Here is a 14,470-nt window from a genome sequence, read left to right as displayed (position 1 = left end):
AAACTGACTGTACTTGGAAATCATACCGGATATTGTCTTGAACATGCAGGCGGTACTGAACGACGTGGTCGTGGTTGTCAATCAACCTGGTCAGCTTATCCCAGTGCTGCTCATCTCGAGGACCAATATAATCCGTGCAGTTGAGTGGGAGTTTTTTTTACAGCGACCGATTCACCTTCAAAAGTTCCTTTGAAAACTCGACAGCTCGAATGAATGACACACGAACACACAAGATCTTCCGACACTTGAAATGTTCCCTCTAGAACACCTTGACGAGACACTTCTCAAATGTTAGATTTAATTCGCCCTTCTGGCTTTGTCTATTCTTCTCACACAGTTACATAGAATATTCACACATTAAGTCAACGTACACGTTAAGCACACAATCAATCGAAATATGGAAAATTAACACGTTAGGGAGCTGTTAGCTAGTCTCTGCGAGAGTGTAGCCACGTAACTGCCTCGTTTTGCCCAAGAGCACCTTTCAGCAAGAGAGAGAAAGGGAAGGGTAAACAAAGGATTTGAAATGACATCTATCAGAGGGAAAAACAGACTTCGGTTTCTGAATTATCCGTTTGGGGCTGTGCTGGCGGGAACATCGCCGGCATCATTTCCGCTGGCGTCGGAAATTAATAAGTTGCTCTCTTCCACGACGCACAGCTTGGAGACGGGGCGATGATAAACTCCGTCCTTGTTTCGTACTAGGGCTGAGCGGGGAATTCCATCCTTTCCTGGGTAGACTTCATCGACGTAACTGACGGGCCACCTACCCCTGGTGACGTTTTGATCAACGATGAGGACCAAATCTCCAACTTGAATGTGGCGACGATCGACGTACCACTTCTTTCTTTTTAGAAGGGAGGGCAACACTTCTGCGGTCCACCTTCGCCAGAAGTGGTCGGCGATGATTTGGGCGTTTCGCCATCGCTGTCTGGAATTTGGACTTGACTCATACACGACGTCTGCTGGGAGGCTGGGGTTAGCGCGAGCTAACAAAAGGTGATTCGGGGTGAGGACGGAGAAATCGTTGGGATCCGTTGAACAACGGCCGATCGGACGGTCGTTCATTATCGATTCTACTTCGATCAAGGCGGAGAGGAGGACTTCATCCGGGAATGTATGATCTTGAAGAATAAAGGACAACGAGTCTTTGGCTGACTTGATTAGACTCTCCCACACTCCGCCGAAATGAGGGGCTGAAGGCGGTGAAAAAATCCACTCGATGTTTTGAGCGCCTAACTCGTTTGCAATGGCGGTTTGGTTAAGACGGTCTAATCCAGCTTTCAACTCCTTTTCGCCGGATGTGAGGTTCGTACCGTTGTCGGAGTAGATCACGTCCGGCCGGATTCTTCGGCGTGCAAACCTCCAAAAGGCTAGCAAAAACGAGGAGGTGTCCAAGAAATACGCCATCTCGAAATGTACCGCTCTGCTCACTAAACATGTAAATATTATTCCCCATCTCTTCTCTCGCCGTCGACCAACGGTCGTCAGGATCGGTCCGAAATAATCAATTCCGGTATTAGAGAACGCGGGTCTGTCATCTTGAAGGCGATGAATTGGGAGAGCGCTCATAAGCGGAATATCTGGTTTGGCACGGTGGCGCTTGCAATCAAAACAATTCTTGATAATGCGATTGACTGACACTCTACTCCGCGGGATCCAATACTTTTTGTGTAGTCCGGCGACCGTTCTCTCCACCGTCGCATGTCTGAGAAGGAGATGCTCCCTATTTACGATCAGCTTGGTTACATGATGATCCGCCGGCAGTAAAACCGGGTGCTTGATCGCCAACGGGAAGTTGCTGTAGCCCAAACGACCGCCAACACGAATTAATTTTGCTTCCGCGTCGAAGAACGGCGTTAGCGTGGCAATTTTAGATCCTGGGTCCAATTCCTTTCCTTCGCTTAGTCTTTTGTACTCGGCTCCGTACCCTTCACGCTGGGCGAGGCGTACGAGAATTGTTTCGGCTTCGCGTAGCTCGGGAATGATTGGGTACGGCTTGGATCTTCTCTCGGCGGCAGGCTTAAGTTTGTTGTGGATGAAGCGCAGCACCCAGGCGATGATCCGCTTTAGTCGGCACATACTGGAACTCTTCTGCAAGATGAGTAGAAGTGGATGAGGGGTAGGAACAGAGACATTCCCGGCCCATTTTGAAAGGTTGATCTCGGGGTCATCGACTGGCTGGGCAAAATGTTCCGGCATTGCTGGCCAGTTTGTTCGGGGCTGGAGAAGAAATTCCGGGCCGGTCCACCATCTATAATTTCCTGTCAGGGCGGACGCCTCGATGCCACGGCTGCAGTCGTCAGCGGGGTTTAAAATGCCCGGCACATGTCGCCATTGTTCAGGAGTAGTGAGGGTGAGAATTTCTCCGACTCGGTTTGCCACCCAGGTGTGGTACCGACAATGCGTTGAGTTGATCCAGCGTAATACAGTTGACGAATCCGACCAGAATATTTCACCGTCTATCTTCAATCGAAGCTCGTTCTTGATGGTTCGGGCTAGGCGGGCGCCGAGTAGGGCGGCCGATAGTTCCATACGAGGGATTGTAAGATGGTGAATTGGAGCAACTCTACTTTTCGACATTACAAAAACGGTGGTGCTGGTTTTCTTATTCTGTAGCAACAAATACGCCACTGCGCCGAAACCCAATTCGCTGGCATCCACGAAGATATGAAGTTGAACTGACGTCGGAGGAAAGGGTTGAAGACACCTGGGCACTGCTACGGACTCGAGATGATGCAGGTTTGAGACCCAAATTCTCCAACGTTCAAGCAGTGGTTCTGGTAAGATCTCGTCCCATTCTGGTTTTATCCGGCAGATATCTTGAAGTAAAATTCTCGCAGTGAGAGTGACTGGTGTCCAAAATCCGAGCGGGTCGTACAGGCCACAGACATCACTCAAGATGGTCCTGTAGGTGTCAGAGCCGGTTTGAATTTTCACTTTAAAGACGAAGACGTCTTCTTGCCAATTGAGTGTGACACCAAGCGTTTTCTCGGCCGGAAGCGCGTCTAGGTTTAAATTCAATTTCGGATCGGACCTGAGATCTTCAGGGACAGATTGAAGCACTTTCCGTGATGTAGACATCCATTGGGTCCAGTGGAAGCCGCCTTTCTTCAAACCATCTTGGAACTTGTTCCTAAATTCGATAGCTTCTTCTTCGGTATTAAAGGAATCCATGTAGTTGTCCATGTAGCAGTTGGTTGCTACCTTCTCGACTAAGCCTGGGAACTCTTCTTCATTGTCGGCGGCAGCTCGTCGCAGGACATAAGAGCAAACAGTGGGCGAAGACGCGGCACCAAAAATTTGAACTTGCATTTCGTATACATCCGGAGGTCCAGTGGTGTGGGGGGGTCTCCAGAGGAATCGTAATACATGCTTGTCAACAGAACGGACGCGGACTTGGTGGAACATTCCTTTTATGTCCCCGGAAATGGCGATCGGTCTTTCTCTCAAACGTAGCAACACTCCAATTAAGCTTGTCAAAAGATCTGGGCCGGTCAACAGACAGCTATTGAGAGAAATTCCGCGAAATGTAGAGGCACCATCGAAAACTACACGGCATTTTCCGGGCTTGTCTGGATGGAAAACTGCGTGGTGCGGGACATACCACGTTAGGCCTATCGGGCCTTCCAGTTCATCTTCTTGCAATTTTCTGGCATGCCCTTGCATGATGTAGTCGTTGATGGTGGCTTCGTAAGACTTGGCTTTCACGGGACATTTTTTCAAGCTCCTATCATTCGTGTGGAACCGTGATAATGCCACCGAATAGTTGTTAGGGAGGTTGGGTTGATCCAGCTTCCATAAGAGCGGCGCTTCATAGCGATCGCCTAAAAAGCGCACATTTTCTTCGAGTAGCTTTAGCGCTCTGGCATCGTCTCCACTAATTGGCGCCTTCACATCCGGATGAGTGCCAAAGGATTCGAGTGACCATAACTGGTGGACCATCTCGTTTAAATTGGACTTTTTTTGATTCTGGATGAGATTGATGGAAGGTGGTAAATGTTGACCGTCTGCTTTATAAAGAGGGCCGCGAGCGCACCACCCGAATACAGTCTTGATCGCCCATGGACCGGGAGACTCGCTTGTCGACTTTCGAATTTGTAAAGGTTCGAGCGCTTCTTGATAATCGGAGCCTAGAAGGATCGTTATCTTCGAGAAATCTACGGGTGGTAGATCTAAGTCGGCCAGGTGTGGATACTTCTTCTTTTCCTTCGGCCAATCGACATATCCGGGATGGAGGTTGAATGTCGTTAACGCTGGGACCTCGTAGGCGCTGAAAGAGAAAGAATCGTCGAGCGAGGAAATTTGCAGGTCCGCTCTTTGGACTGATAACAACGGGCCGTCACCATGGAGAGTGCCCATCTGCATTTTTTCGCGGGGTGGATTCAATTTCAGCATACGCAGGACATCTTTGGTCACCAGGGTCATTTCCGCTCCGGGATCGAGGAGGCCGTAGGTCTCGAAGGAATAACCATTAGCTTCAATCTTGAGGTGTACGACGGCTAACAAAACTTGATCCGGTGAAGTTTTCTTGCTGGTAATACAAAAGTTCTTGCCTTTTTTCAAGATTGACGGCGCTGCTGGGGTTGCTGGTTCTGTTTTGGGCGTGTCGGATTGAGGAGATTTTGGCGGAGCAAACATCCGCGGGGCTCCGTGCACCATCGGATGATGGTAGGATTTGCAATTGTCCTGGCCACAGGCCACCTTTTTTTCACAAGCTTTACTGTTGTGTCCAGGGTTAAGGCACCTGAAGCAACCACCCTTTTCCAAAAGGAGCTCAGCTCTTGCTTTAGGCGTCAGTTTGGAGAATTTATTGCATTTTTCCAGAGGGTGTGGTCCAGTGCATGCTACGCAAGACGTACGATGAGACGTATGGAGGATCCGCGGGTGACGGACGGCCGGCATTTTAGTATCTTCCTTTCCCTTTGGCGCTCTCTCTCGTGTCCGGCCAGCGTTGGAAGTAGGTTGTAGCGCTGGAGCGGCCCAGGTCCCGGCCATAACTGGTGATTCGAGCCACTGGTCGAAATCGATAAGCGTGGCGGCTCTTGGCTGGAGGCTGCACATTTCTTCACCCCACCTTTGCATTAGGGCCGGCGGGAGCTTTGAAGTGACTTGGTAAAGTAGGCCTGGGGCGAGGAGATCGTGCAAGTGACCTCCGTTTGACAGATCCGCGACCGCCGCTTGGATTGCGCCGGAGAAGACGCAGAGAGCGTCGAAATCACCTTCCTTCGGTCCGACGAGTTGTATTAAACTTTGTACATGGGCTCGGACTACCAGTTGTGGGTTGCCGTACCTTCTTTGTAGTTTCGCCAGGGCCGATCTATATTGCGCGGGATCGCGCAACGAATTTGCGATGCTGTTGCGCACCTTCTCGCTGAGGTAATCCTTAAGAAAAATGATTCTTTGCGCATCATCCGGCACCACGTCGTGGACCAGACATTTGAAGTTTTGAATAAAATAGGACCAATTCCTTGGATCTCCGTCGTACGGTGCGAGGTTGATCCTTGGGAGTTTTGATGCTAACCAAGATGACGGGTGGCTCTGTGTCACATTCCAGTTCGGGTCCGTTATCCAACTGTCGGTCGTTCGGCTTGGACCTGCCGGTTGTTGCTGAGGCAAAAGGGGCGGCGGATAAGTTTGATGACTGTAGGTACCCGAATAGCTAGCGGGTAACATAGCTGGGTAACTAGATGGGACCATGGCCGGGTGGTCAGTTGATAAGATAGGCGGGATGCTGGCTGGAACCGCAGCATGATGACTAGCTGTCACAGTAGGCGGGAAGCTAGGTTGAAACGTAACATGATGGCTAGCTGTGACGGTAGGCGGGATGCTGGCTGGAAACATAGCCGGATAGCTAGCTGGAAACATAGCCGGATGGCTAGATGAAACCGTGGCTGGATGGCTGGCTGGAAGCGTAGGCTGAAAGCTGGCTGGAAACGTAGCTGAATGGCCTGCTGTAACCATGGTCGGATGACTGGCTGAAAACGTAGCCGGATGGCTGGCTGGAAGCGTAGGCTGAAAGCTGGCCGGAAGAGTAGCCGGATGGCTAGATGATACCGCGGCTGGATGGCTGGCTGAAAACGTAGCCGGATGGCTGGCTGGAAGCGTAGGCTGAAAGCTGGCTGGAAGAGTAGCCGGATGGCTAGATGATACCGGGGCTGGATGGCTGGCCGAAAACGTAGCCGGATGGCTGGCTGGAAACGTAGCCGGATGGCTAGATGATACCGCGGCTGGATGGCTGGCTGAAAACGTAGCCGGATGGCTGGCTGAAAACGTAGCCGGATGGCTGGCTGGAAGCGTAGCCGGATGGCTAGGTGAAACCGTGGCTGGATGGCTGGCTGGAAGCGTAGGCTGAAAGCTGGCTGGAAACGTAGCTGAATGGCTAGCTGTTACCATGGTCGGATGACTGGCTGAAAGCGTAGCCGGATGGCTAACTGGAAACATAGCCGGATGGCTAGATGAAACCATGGCTGGATGGCTGGCTGGAAGCGTAGGCTGAAAGCTGGCTGGAAACGTAGCTGAATGGCTAGCTGTAACCATGGTCGGATGACTGGCTGAAAGCGTAGCCGGATGGCTTACTGGAAACATAGCCGGATGGCTGGCTGGAAGCGTAGGCTGAAAGCTGGCTGGAAGCGTAGCCGGATGGCTAGATGATAGAGCGGCTGGCTGGCTGGCTGAAAGCGTGGCTGGATAGCTGGCTGGAAACGTAGGCCGAAAGCTGGATGCAAACGTGGGCTGAAGGCTGGCTGGAAGCGTAGGCTGAAAACTGGATGCAAACGTAGGCTGAAGGCTGGCTGGCAGCGTCGGCTGAAAGCTGGATGCAAACGTAGGCTGAAGGCTGGCTGGAAGCGTAGGCTGAAAGCTGGATGCAAACGTAGGCTGAAGGCTGGCCGGAAGCGTCGGCTGAAAGCTGGATGCAAACGTAGGCTGAAGGCTGGCTGGAAGCGTAGGCTGAAAGCTGGATGCAAACGTAGGCTGAAGGCTGGCCGGAAGCGTCGGCTGAAAGCTGGATGCAAACGTAGCTGGCTGGCTGGCTGAAGTCGTAGCCGGATGGCTGGCTGAAGGCGTAGCCGGATGGCTGGCTGAAGGCGTAGCTGGATGGCTGGCTGAAGGCGTAGCCGGATGGCTGGCTGAAGGCGTAGCCGGATGGCTGGCTGAAGGCGTAGCCGGTTGGCTAGATGAAACCATGGCTGGATGGCTGGCTGGAAGCGTAGCCGGATGGCTAGATGATAGAGCGGCTGGCTGGCTGGCTGAAAGCGTGGCTGGATAGCTGGCTGGAAACGTAGGCTGAAAACTGGATGCAAACGTAGGCTGAAGGCTGGCCGGAAGCGTCGGCTGAAAGCTGGATGCAAACGTAGGCTGAAGGCTGGCTGGAAGCGTCGGCTGAAAGCTGGATGCAAACGTAGCTGGCTGGCTGGCTGAAGTCGTAGCCGGATGGCTGGCTGAAGGCGTAGCCGGATGGCTGGCTGAAGGCGTAGCTGGATGGCTGGCTGAAGGCGTAGCCGGATGGCTGGCTGAAGGCGTAGCCGGATGGCTGGCTGAAGGCGTAGCCGGTTGGCTAGATGAAACCATGGCTGGATGGCTGGCTGGAAGCGTAGCCGGATGGCTAGATGATAGAGCGGCTGGCTGGCTGGCTGAAAGCGTGGCTGGATAGCTGGCTGGAAACGTAGGCTGAAAACTGGATGCAAACGTAGGCTGAAGGCTGGCCGGAAGCGTCGGCTGAAAGCTGGATGCAAACGTAGGCTGAAGGCTGGCTGGAAGCGTCGGCTGAAAGCTGGATGCAAACGTAGCTGGCTGGCTGGCTGAAGGCGTAGCCGGATGGCTGGCTGAAGGCGTAGCTGGATGGCTGGCTGAAGGCGTAGCCGGATGGCTGGCTGAAGGCGTAGCCGGTTGGCTAGATGAAACCATGGCTGGATGGCTGGCTGGAAGCGTAGGCTGAAAACTGGATGCAAACGTAGGCTGAAGGCTGGCTGGAAGCGTCGGCTGGATGGCTGGCTGAAGGCGTAGCCGGATGGCTGGCTGAAGGCGTAGCCGGTTGGCTAGATGAAACCATGGCTGGATGGCTGGCTGGCAGCGTCGGCTGAAAGCTGGATGCAAACGTAGGCTGAAGGCTGGCTAGAAGCGTAGGCTGAAAGCTGGATGCAAACGTAGGCTGAAGGCTGGCTGGAAACGACGCGAGATGGCCAGCTGCTTCCGTGGCTGGATGGCTTTGAAAGAAGTTTGAATGGCTCGTTCCAGGGCCGAAACCAAACGACGACGATTCGGAGCTGCAGCTTGGGGCTGCTGTGTCGTTTGCATGAAGTGGGACTTCCTGTTGTCCCCACCCTGGATCGTCGATCTTCAATTTCGAATCAGCTGGGGCGATGTGTGCGATGGTTTCGCGTGGTTCGACTAGCGGGGGTGGTGCAAAGATGCTGTTTCCAAGCCCTGGTGGCTGGTCCCAACCGTGAAACGCGTCCTCGCCTCTATGAGAATAAAATGAAGTTACTCTAGGTCTCGCTCCATAATTACCGTCGTCCGCGTCTGGATGTTGAGTCGGTGCGGAAGACGGTCTCGGTGGAGGTTGTGGCGGTGAACGTCCTGGGCGTAGGCTTGGGCTCCCGGAATACCCATGCACTCCTTGGAGCTCTAGTTGGTTGACCCGACGCCTTAAATCACTCCAGTCGGGGTCAGAAATCGGCCGAGGAGATTGCACCTGATTCATTTCTTCAGTCAAAAGCGGTTGTTGGGAAAGCCGCGAACGGAACGATGCTCTGCTTGAGTTCGACTCGCCTATTCTCATGAACAGATGTTCCTCGATTGTATCAAGCCAGAAATCGAGGTCTTTTTCGATCGTGGTGATCCAGGTGTCACTTCTCCCGTCGTCGGGGCGGATTGCTTTGTAGCAATTGTTGTGATGGCTGCATTCTTGGAAGGCGACGATGAGATCCTCTCTTCTATTTTTCAATGATGTCCGACTTCCATGGTCGGCCATCAAGTCTCGAGCGAGCTTTATCAGGTTTGTGAATCGCCGTTTAGCGTTGGCTCGAAGCACCTTCAATGCTTCCGGATCCTCGGTGTGCAATTCCTCGTCGTCGTCGGCCGTTGGATCCGCCATGATGGTGAATCAGGGTGGCGAGTTGTTGGTGGAGTCGTTCGGGCGATAAAGTCGGCCGAATTGGCGGACTATAAGCTTGCGAAAACGACGTGGCCAATAAACACACGACACTCGACGTCACACACACAAATTACAGTTTATCACTTCGTGCACAATAGTTGGTTCAATTTTACAAGTTAAATTTAGACATATACTCGAACTGCGTAACTACTCACGAATGTGTCAGATGTTTGTGATAATCACCGATATGTCTGGTCCTGCCACGCGGGACTTGAGAGGGGAGAAAGCGTCTCGCCACGAGAGGCCGAGCGGGATCACTTTCCCGGTCGATGCACCATTGTGTTCCCTCTAGAACACCTTGACGAGACACTTCTCAAATGTTAGATTTAATTCGCCCTTCTGGCTTTGTCTATTCTTCTCACACAGTTACATAGAATATTCACACATTAAGTCAACGTACACGTTAAGCACACAATCAATCGAAATATGGAAAATTAACACGTTAGGGAGCTGTTAGCTAGTCTCTGCGAGAGTGTAGCCACGTAACTGCCTCGTTTTGCCCAAGAGCACCTTTCAGCAAGAGAGAGAAAGGGAAGGGTAAACAAAGGATTTGAAATGACATCTATCAGAGGGAAAAACAGACTTCGGTTTCTGAATTATCCGTTTGGGGCTGTGCTGGCGGGAACATGAAAGGTAACACCACTTCTGATTTTGACATTTTTCAACGGGACCTGATGGGCCATTTTGTGTGAAAGAAAAAGTGTTGGTGACTCATCAGACTACCCAAGTGTCGTATGAGAGATCAATCGTGAAACTAACAAAAGAGCATCTATTTAGTGGCTCCCATATATCTCTTGGTTATCTATTAATTGTTTGCTGTGCATGTAGTATCACGCTCTGTTTCATTGTTTATTCTTCAAAATTGACCACTTCTCACAATAAGATGTGACGCCAAACTTTGTACGATCAGCGCACAACTGCCAGAAAGATAAGCAAAATATTTCAATCGCACAGGTGCAGAAAGTCCAATTTTCAAACCAAGTAGCTGATAGTGCAAAACACAATGATGTGTGTGTTTTAAGGTAATCACAAAGTTTCTTGTCAGTTACACTGTCAGAACCTGTCAATATCCGTCAATACCTTTCTCCCTTTTTCTATCCTTTTTTAACAGCTGACGAGCTGTCAGCACGAAATTCCACACGCAAAGTCTTTTCTTCTCTATATACATAGCTTGAGATTCATTTCTGTCACAGAATAATTTTAAGCTAATATGTACATCTTGTTTATTTTCATGTTAGTTCTCATTTTACCCGTACCTCGAAGTGAGGATAAGATCACAGTTAAAGAAGAGAGAAAGTTTAGAATTATCTCCAGCCTTCCATAATCCTGGATAGTTATATCTTATGCTTTTCCGCGTAAGTTGGCGTAAGCCAGGAGCTTAAAAAAAGTGGCGTGTTCTTCATTTTTATCCGAAACTTTGCTCATGAGGCTGTTTCAATCTGAATGTGTTTATATAGGCCTATTCTACAGTTCAAAGTATATGTATATATACTTAGTTCGAGATCATCTTCCAGCGTCTTGAAATTTACCCAATTTTCAATGCCTTATTGATGGGCGTTTTTCTGGCTTCCAATATTTGTCCAGGTAAAATCCATTTGCACATTTGTCTGTCAACGTTCAGTATTGTTATTACTGTTGTTCGGTTTGTGGCCCATAGAAATTTATTTAGGTTTTTTTTTAATCTCTGCAGACAGTTTGAATGTTTGTATTTTCTCAGGAATGAATAACAATAAGGCAAGTATAATACTTTGATACAGTAGTTAATTATTTTTATTTATTTATTATAGTGTAGGCGAGCGGGTGAATTGACTGGGGCGTCACTTAGCAGTAAGTGCGCCTTGATACCCAGGGATCGATCCCCCAAGTGAGCAACATTAGTTGCTCACACATCCGCTCCGTCGCCACTGTGATTGAAATGATTTACATATAGGGTGGAATGGGTGGGAAGTGCAAATAGTTAAGTGACTAGAAGGTAATCCTTCTAGTTCTACCAAGGGCAGAAAGAGGATTCCTCAATATCTCCTCTGCGGGATGTAGGAGAAAAGTTCGGTGTTGCGTTGCACGGACCACGGCCACAATTGTGGAAACTATCGGATAGTAGCAAAAACTAAACTCTCTTTCATCAGCCGGCTTGATTAATTAGTCAACAAACTTACCGTGTCGTCAGGTATTGTGCCGTTCAATTGCTGGGAGCGGAGCTACAGGCGTTTCGGGGACACAAACAGAACACATTTGACACGAAAAAAAAAAACGGGTGGGGCAACAGGGTAACACGTAAACGCCAAGCTTCTGGATTGCACTGGATGCGCTTGCTAGTACTTGGTGTGGAGTAAAATGGGTGGGTTGATCGACGGAAGGCCTCGTGCCTTTGGCTGAGCTGGACCAAGGCTTTGTTATCGTGGTAACATTTCGCTTCCGGGCACCCTTGGAGCATAACAGATCGACTCAGAATTCTTATATCCACACACCCTAGCGATGACTTCTTCAAGTAACACTAGTCAGACTTCTGGTTCTACAAGTCTTGAAATATTTGCACGATTTTTTTTTTTTAAATTAATTCATTTACCCATTTACCAGATTTTGTTGAAGGTCAGAGTTATTTAAGTCTTAGTTTTTTAATTCACGTGATTTTGTGTTTCTCGTTTCTGTTTAATTTTTGTGCGCAAGTTCGGGGTTATTTTTAAGTTTCCTGCAAATTTCTATCTTTAATTGTTGGTCGTTAAAACGATTGGCTTTTTTTGTTGTCACCTATTCTTTCATTATTAAGTAACAGTGATGCCAGTAGTGCTATACCCGTCCTACAGTCCATTGCAATCATTACGTCTTGTAGTTTTGTAGTGTGCGGATGCGTCTTACACGGTCTTGCAATTTTCCGTCTGTGATTTCCTGTACGTATATGGATCGAGTGTTTCCTACGCAGGAATAACTGATTTCATTTACTGTCCAGTTTCTAAAATTTCATTCTTTTAATTTCCGCTTTAGTTTCCATTCCCGAAAAGAACCGCTAGCAACAGTCCGTTTTCTACCGCCTTGGGGTGACGGTGCACAGATTTTCGACCAAGGTCTACAGTCCATAGACATTCCATTTCTAAGGGTATCCATTTATTTCTTATCACTCCTTATCCTTATTTTATCTTTATCGACATTTCCATTTCGTAATTTTGAAATTTTGTTAACTAGATAATATCAATTATTTTTAGAAATAGAAATGCTGCATTAAACATTTGTGGTTTCATTCGAAACAAACGTCAAATGTTTATTGATTGAGCGCTAAATTTGAATCAATTGCAGCAGGTGAAGCGAACGTCGTTCAAAGCCGTGTTGTCAAGGTGGCCGATTCCGCCTTCGTACGGCTGGACGCGGGTCTCCATTCCGCAAATTCCGTTGTCGCAGACTTCGCTGTAGTCGCCCCAGTCTCCGCCGGTGTTGCCGAGTCCGTTGATTTCATCGCCGGCGGAGCACTTGAAACGGATGTCGTTTGCCGCCGTGTTGTCGGCCTCTGTTCCGGCCGGACTGACCCTCAACTGGAAACTCGTCATGTAACCGCCGAAAGCGCAAGTCTGAATCCCGCGAAAATCTCCGGAACTGCGTAGATATTGAATTACCAAATGATTATTTTTTAATTCTTTTCCCAATTTGATTCAATTCTTACAATCCAGCGGTGGAGGTGAAGTTGGTGACGAATTCGTCGTTGCAGAAGAGGAGGATGGTGTTGAGTGCCGTGTCGTCGAATCGGGGAGTGGCCAGTTCGTTCTGGGTCTGGTAACTGACAACTCTGGCGCCTTTGGGGCAACGCTCCAACGGTCCCCATTGGCCTTCCGTTTCTCCGTTGGTGACCGTGATGACCTGCCTCGGCGGTTTCGTCGTCGTCGTGCTGGTTGGCGGAGTGGTTGGAACGATTGATGATTCCAACTGGCAATTGACGCCGACGGCCACGACCAACAGGAAAGTGAATTTCAACATTTTTAGGAGCGGCTGTCGTGACGAAACACTGTAGGGAATCTAATTATTCCGGGTCTTTTTATACAGGAGCTACTGGGAGGAGCCAGCAACAAAACGTTTATTTGTTTTAGACAAGGTAAAAGTCAATAAGGACTTTGGACTTTGGAGTCAATCATTTTTAATTTTTCTAAATCTGTGGGTTAAGTACACACGGCCGGATCGTGATTTGGAATTTTTGTTTTTAGTCTCGTTATCAATCTCTGGGGATGTATCCAAGACAACAGATCCGCTTCGTAACCAAATGACTTTTTAAATGTAGACCCAATCAGCTACCTCAAATGAGACACACCAGATTTCACCATGTTATTCGTTATCTCGCCTCTATCTCAATTATGACTGACAGACCCGTAGTCTACTGGCTTATCAGTCTGAGTATTATTACTCATTTTGTTACATTTTTGTACGTTAGCTTATCTCGTTTAATTATATTGCACAGTCATTAAAGTAATTTGGTCGACTTTCTAATGTTAACGTAATTTATTCATAATGTTGTATCGTTTGGTATTTAAGTTGGAAATTTATTTCAATTCATTTAGTGTGTTGGGGAAGTAGCGGTTACTCTGGACAGCAGGTGAAGCGGACGTCGTTCAAGGCCGTGTTGTCAGGGTGGCCGATTCCGCCGTCGTACGGCTGGACGCGGGTCTCGATTCCACAAATGCCCTCGGTGCACGACTCGCTGTACTCGCCCCAGACTCCGTCGGTGTTGCCGACTCCGTTGATCTCGCGCTCGTTGGAGCACAAGAAGCGGATGTTGTTGGCCGCCGTCCGGTCCCCTTGGGTATTGTCCGTCCCGTTGAACGGCAGCTGGACTCGCAGAGCGAAACTGGTCATGTACGCGACAACAAAAGCCGATGGACACAACTGGACACGTTGGAAATCTCCGGAGCTGTAAGGATTTAAATAGACATTAGCGCTTTATTTATTTGATTGGCGATTTGAGTTTATAGTTTACAATCCTATAGTGGAGGTGATGTTGGTTAGATTCTCGTCGTTGCAGGTGAGGATGATGGTGTTGAGGGCCGTGTCGTCGAAGAATGGAGTGGCCAGTTCGTTACGGGTCTGGAAACCGATCGCTTTGAAACCGTCTGGGCAGCGCTCCAGCGGTCCCCATTCGCCTTCCTCCCCACCGTTGCTCACCGTGATGACTTTGTCAACTGCCTGACTACTGGCCATGGCCAGCACAGCCAACAGCAAAAAGAAGGAGCTGGAACGAAGGTTCAACATGGTCTGACCGTTAAGTTCAGGATGCTCTAAAGAGGCAGGTTGAATCTGTACTGAAACAATGTGTTCCGTTATGGGTTATTATATAGT

The 14,470-nt window shown here is 49.3% G+C and overlaps 3 protein-coding genes across 3 annotated transcripts; all 3 read right to left on the bottom strand.

Moving 5' to 3' along the window:
- Positions 1-567: 567 nt before the first annotated feature.
- On the bottom strand, positions 568-7,572 carry LOC124313752. The gene has a single exon (XM_046778563.1). The coding sequence runs from the start codon at positions 7,570-7,572 to the stop codon at positions 568-570; it is 7,005 nt and encodes a 2,334-aa protein (XP_046634519.1).
- A 4,804-nt stretch (positions 7,573-12,376) lies between these two features.
- Positions 12,377-13,166, bottom strand: LOC124313368 (vitelline membrane outer layer protein 1 homolog). The gene is made up of 2 exons (XM_046778271.1): positions 12,810-13,166; positions 12,377-12,742 (listed from the first exon to the last, which is right to left on the bottom strand). The coding sequence occupies exons 1-2, from the start codon at positions 13,118-13,120 to the stop codon at positions 12,439-12,441; spliced, it is 615 nt and encodes a 204-aa protein (XP_046634227.1). The 5' UTR covers positions 13,121-13,166; the 3' UTR covers positions 12,377-12,438.
- Positions 13,167-13,621: 455 nt separating this feature from the next.
- Positions 13,622-14,457, bottom strand: LOC124313374 (vitelline membrane outer layer protein 1 homolog). Its single transcript, XM_046778279.1, has 2 exons — positions 14,112-14,457; positions 13,622-14,045 (listed from the first exon to the last, which is right to left on the bottom strand). The coding sequence occupies exons 1-2, from the start codon at positions 14,381-14,383 to the stop codon at positions 13,715-13,717; spliced, it is 603 nt and encodes a 200-aa protein (XP_046634235.1). The 5' UTR covers positions 14,384-14,457; the 3' UTR covers positions 13,622-13,714.
- Positions 14,458-14,470: the final 13 nt, after the last annotated feature.

The sequence above is a fragment of the Daphnia pulicaria genome, chromosome 9 (assembly GCF_021234035.1).
Source record: "Daphnia pulicaria isolate SC F1-1A chromosome 9, SC_F0-13Bv2, whole genome shotgun sequence".
Lineage (NCBI taxonomy): Eukaryota > Metazoa > Arthropoda > Branchiopoda > Diplostraca > Daphniidae > Daphnia > Daphnia pulicaria.
Note: the sequence above shows the minus strand (reverse complement) of the source record. Positions and strands in the feature narration are given on the sequence as shown.

What these genes read in the sequence shown, in the direction of transcription:
- LOC124313752 (XM_046778563.1), bottom strand. Translation starts at nt 7,572, where the DNA reads ATGGTTTCATCTAGCCAACCGGCTACGCCTTCAGCCAGCCATCCGGCT.
- LOC124313368 (XM_046778271.1), bottom strand. Translation starts at nt 13,120, where the DNA reads ATGTTGAAATTCACTTTCCTGTTGGTCGTGGCCGTCGGCGTCAATTGC. An exon ending in TTCACCTCCACCGCTGGATT is followed by an intron (nt 12,743 to 12,809) that starts GTAAGAATTGAA and finishes ATATCTACGCAG; the next exon opens with TTCCGGAGATTTTCGCGGGA.
- LOC124313374 (XM_046778279.1), bottom strand. Translation starts at nt 14,383, where the DNA reads ATGTTGAACCTTCGTTCCAGCTCCTTCTTTTTGCTGTTGGCTGTGCTG. An exon ending in ATCACCTCCACTATAGGATT is followed by an intron (nt 14,046 to 14,111) that starts GTAAACTATAAA and finishes AAATCCTTACAG; the next exon opens with CTCCGGAGATTTCCAACGTG.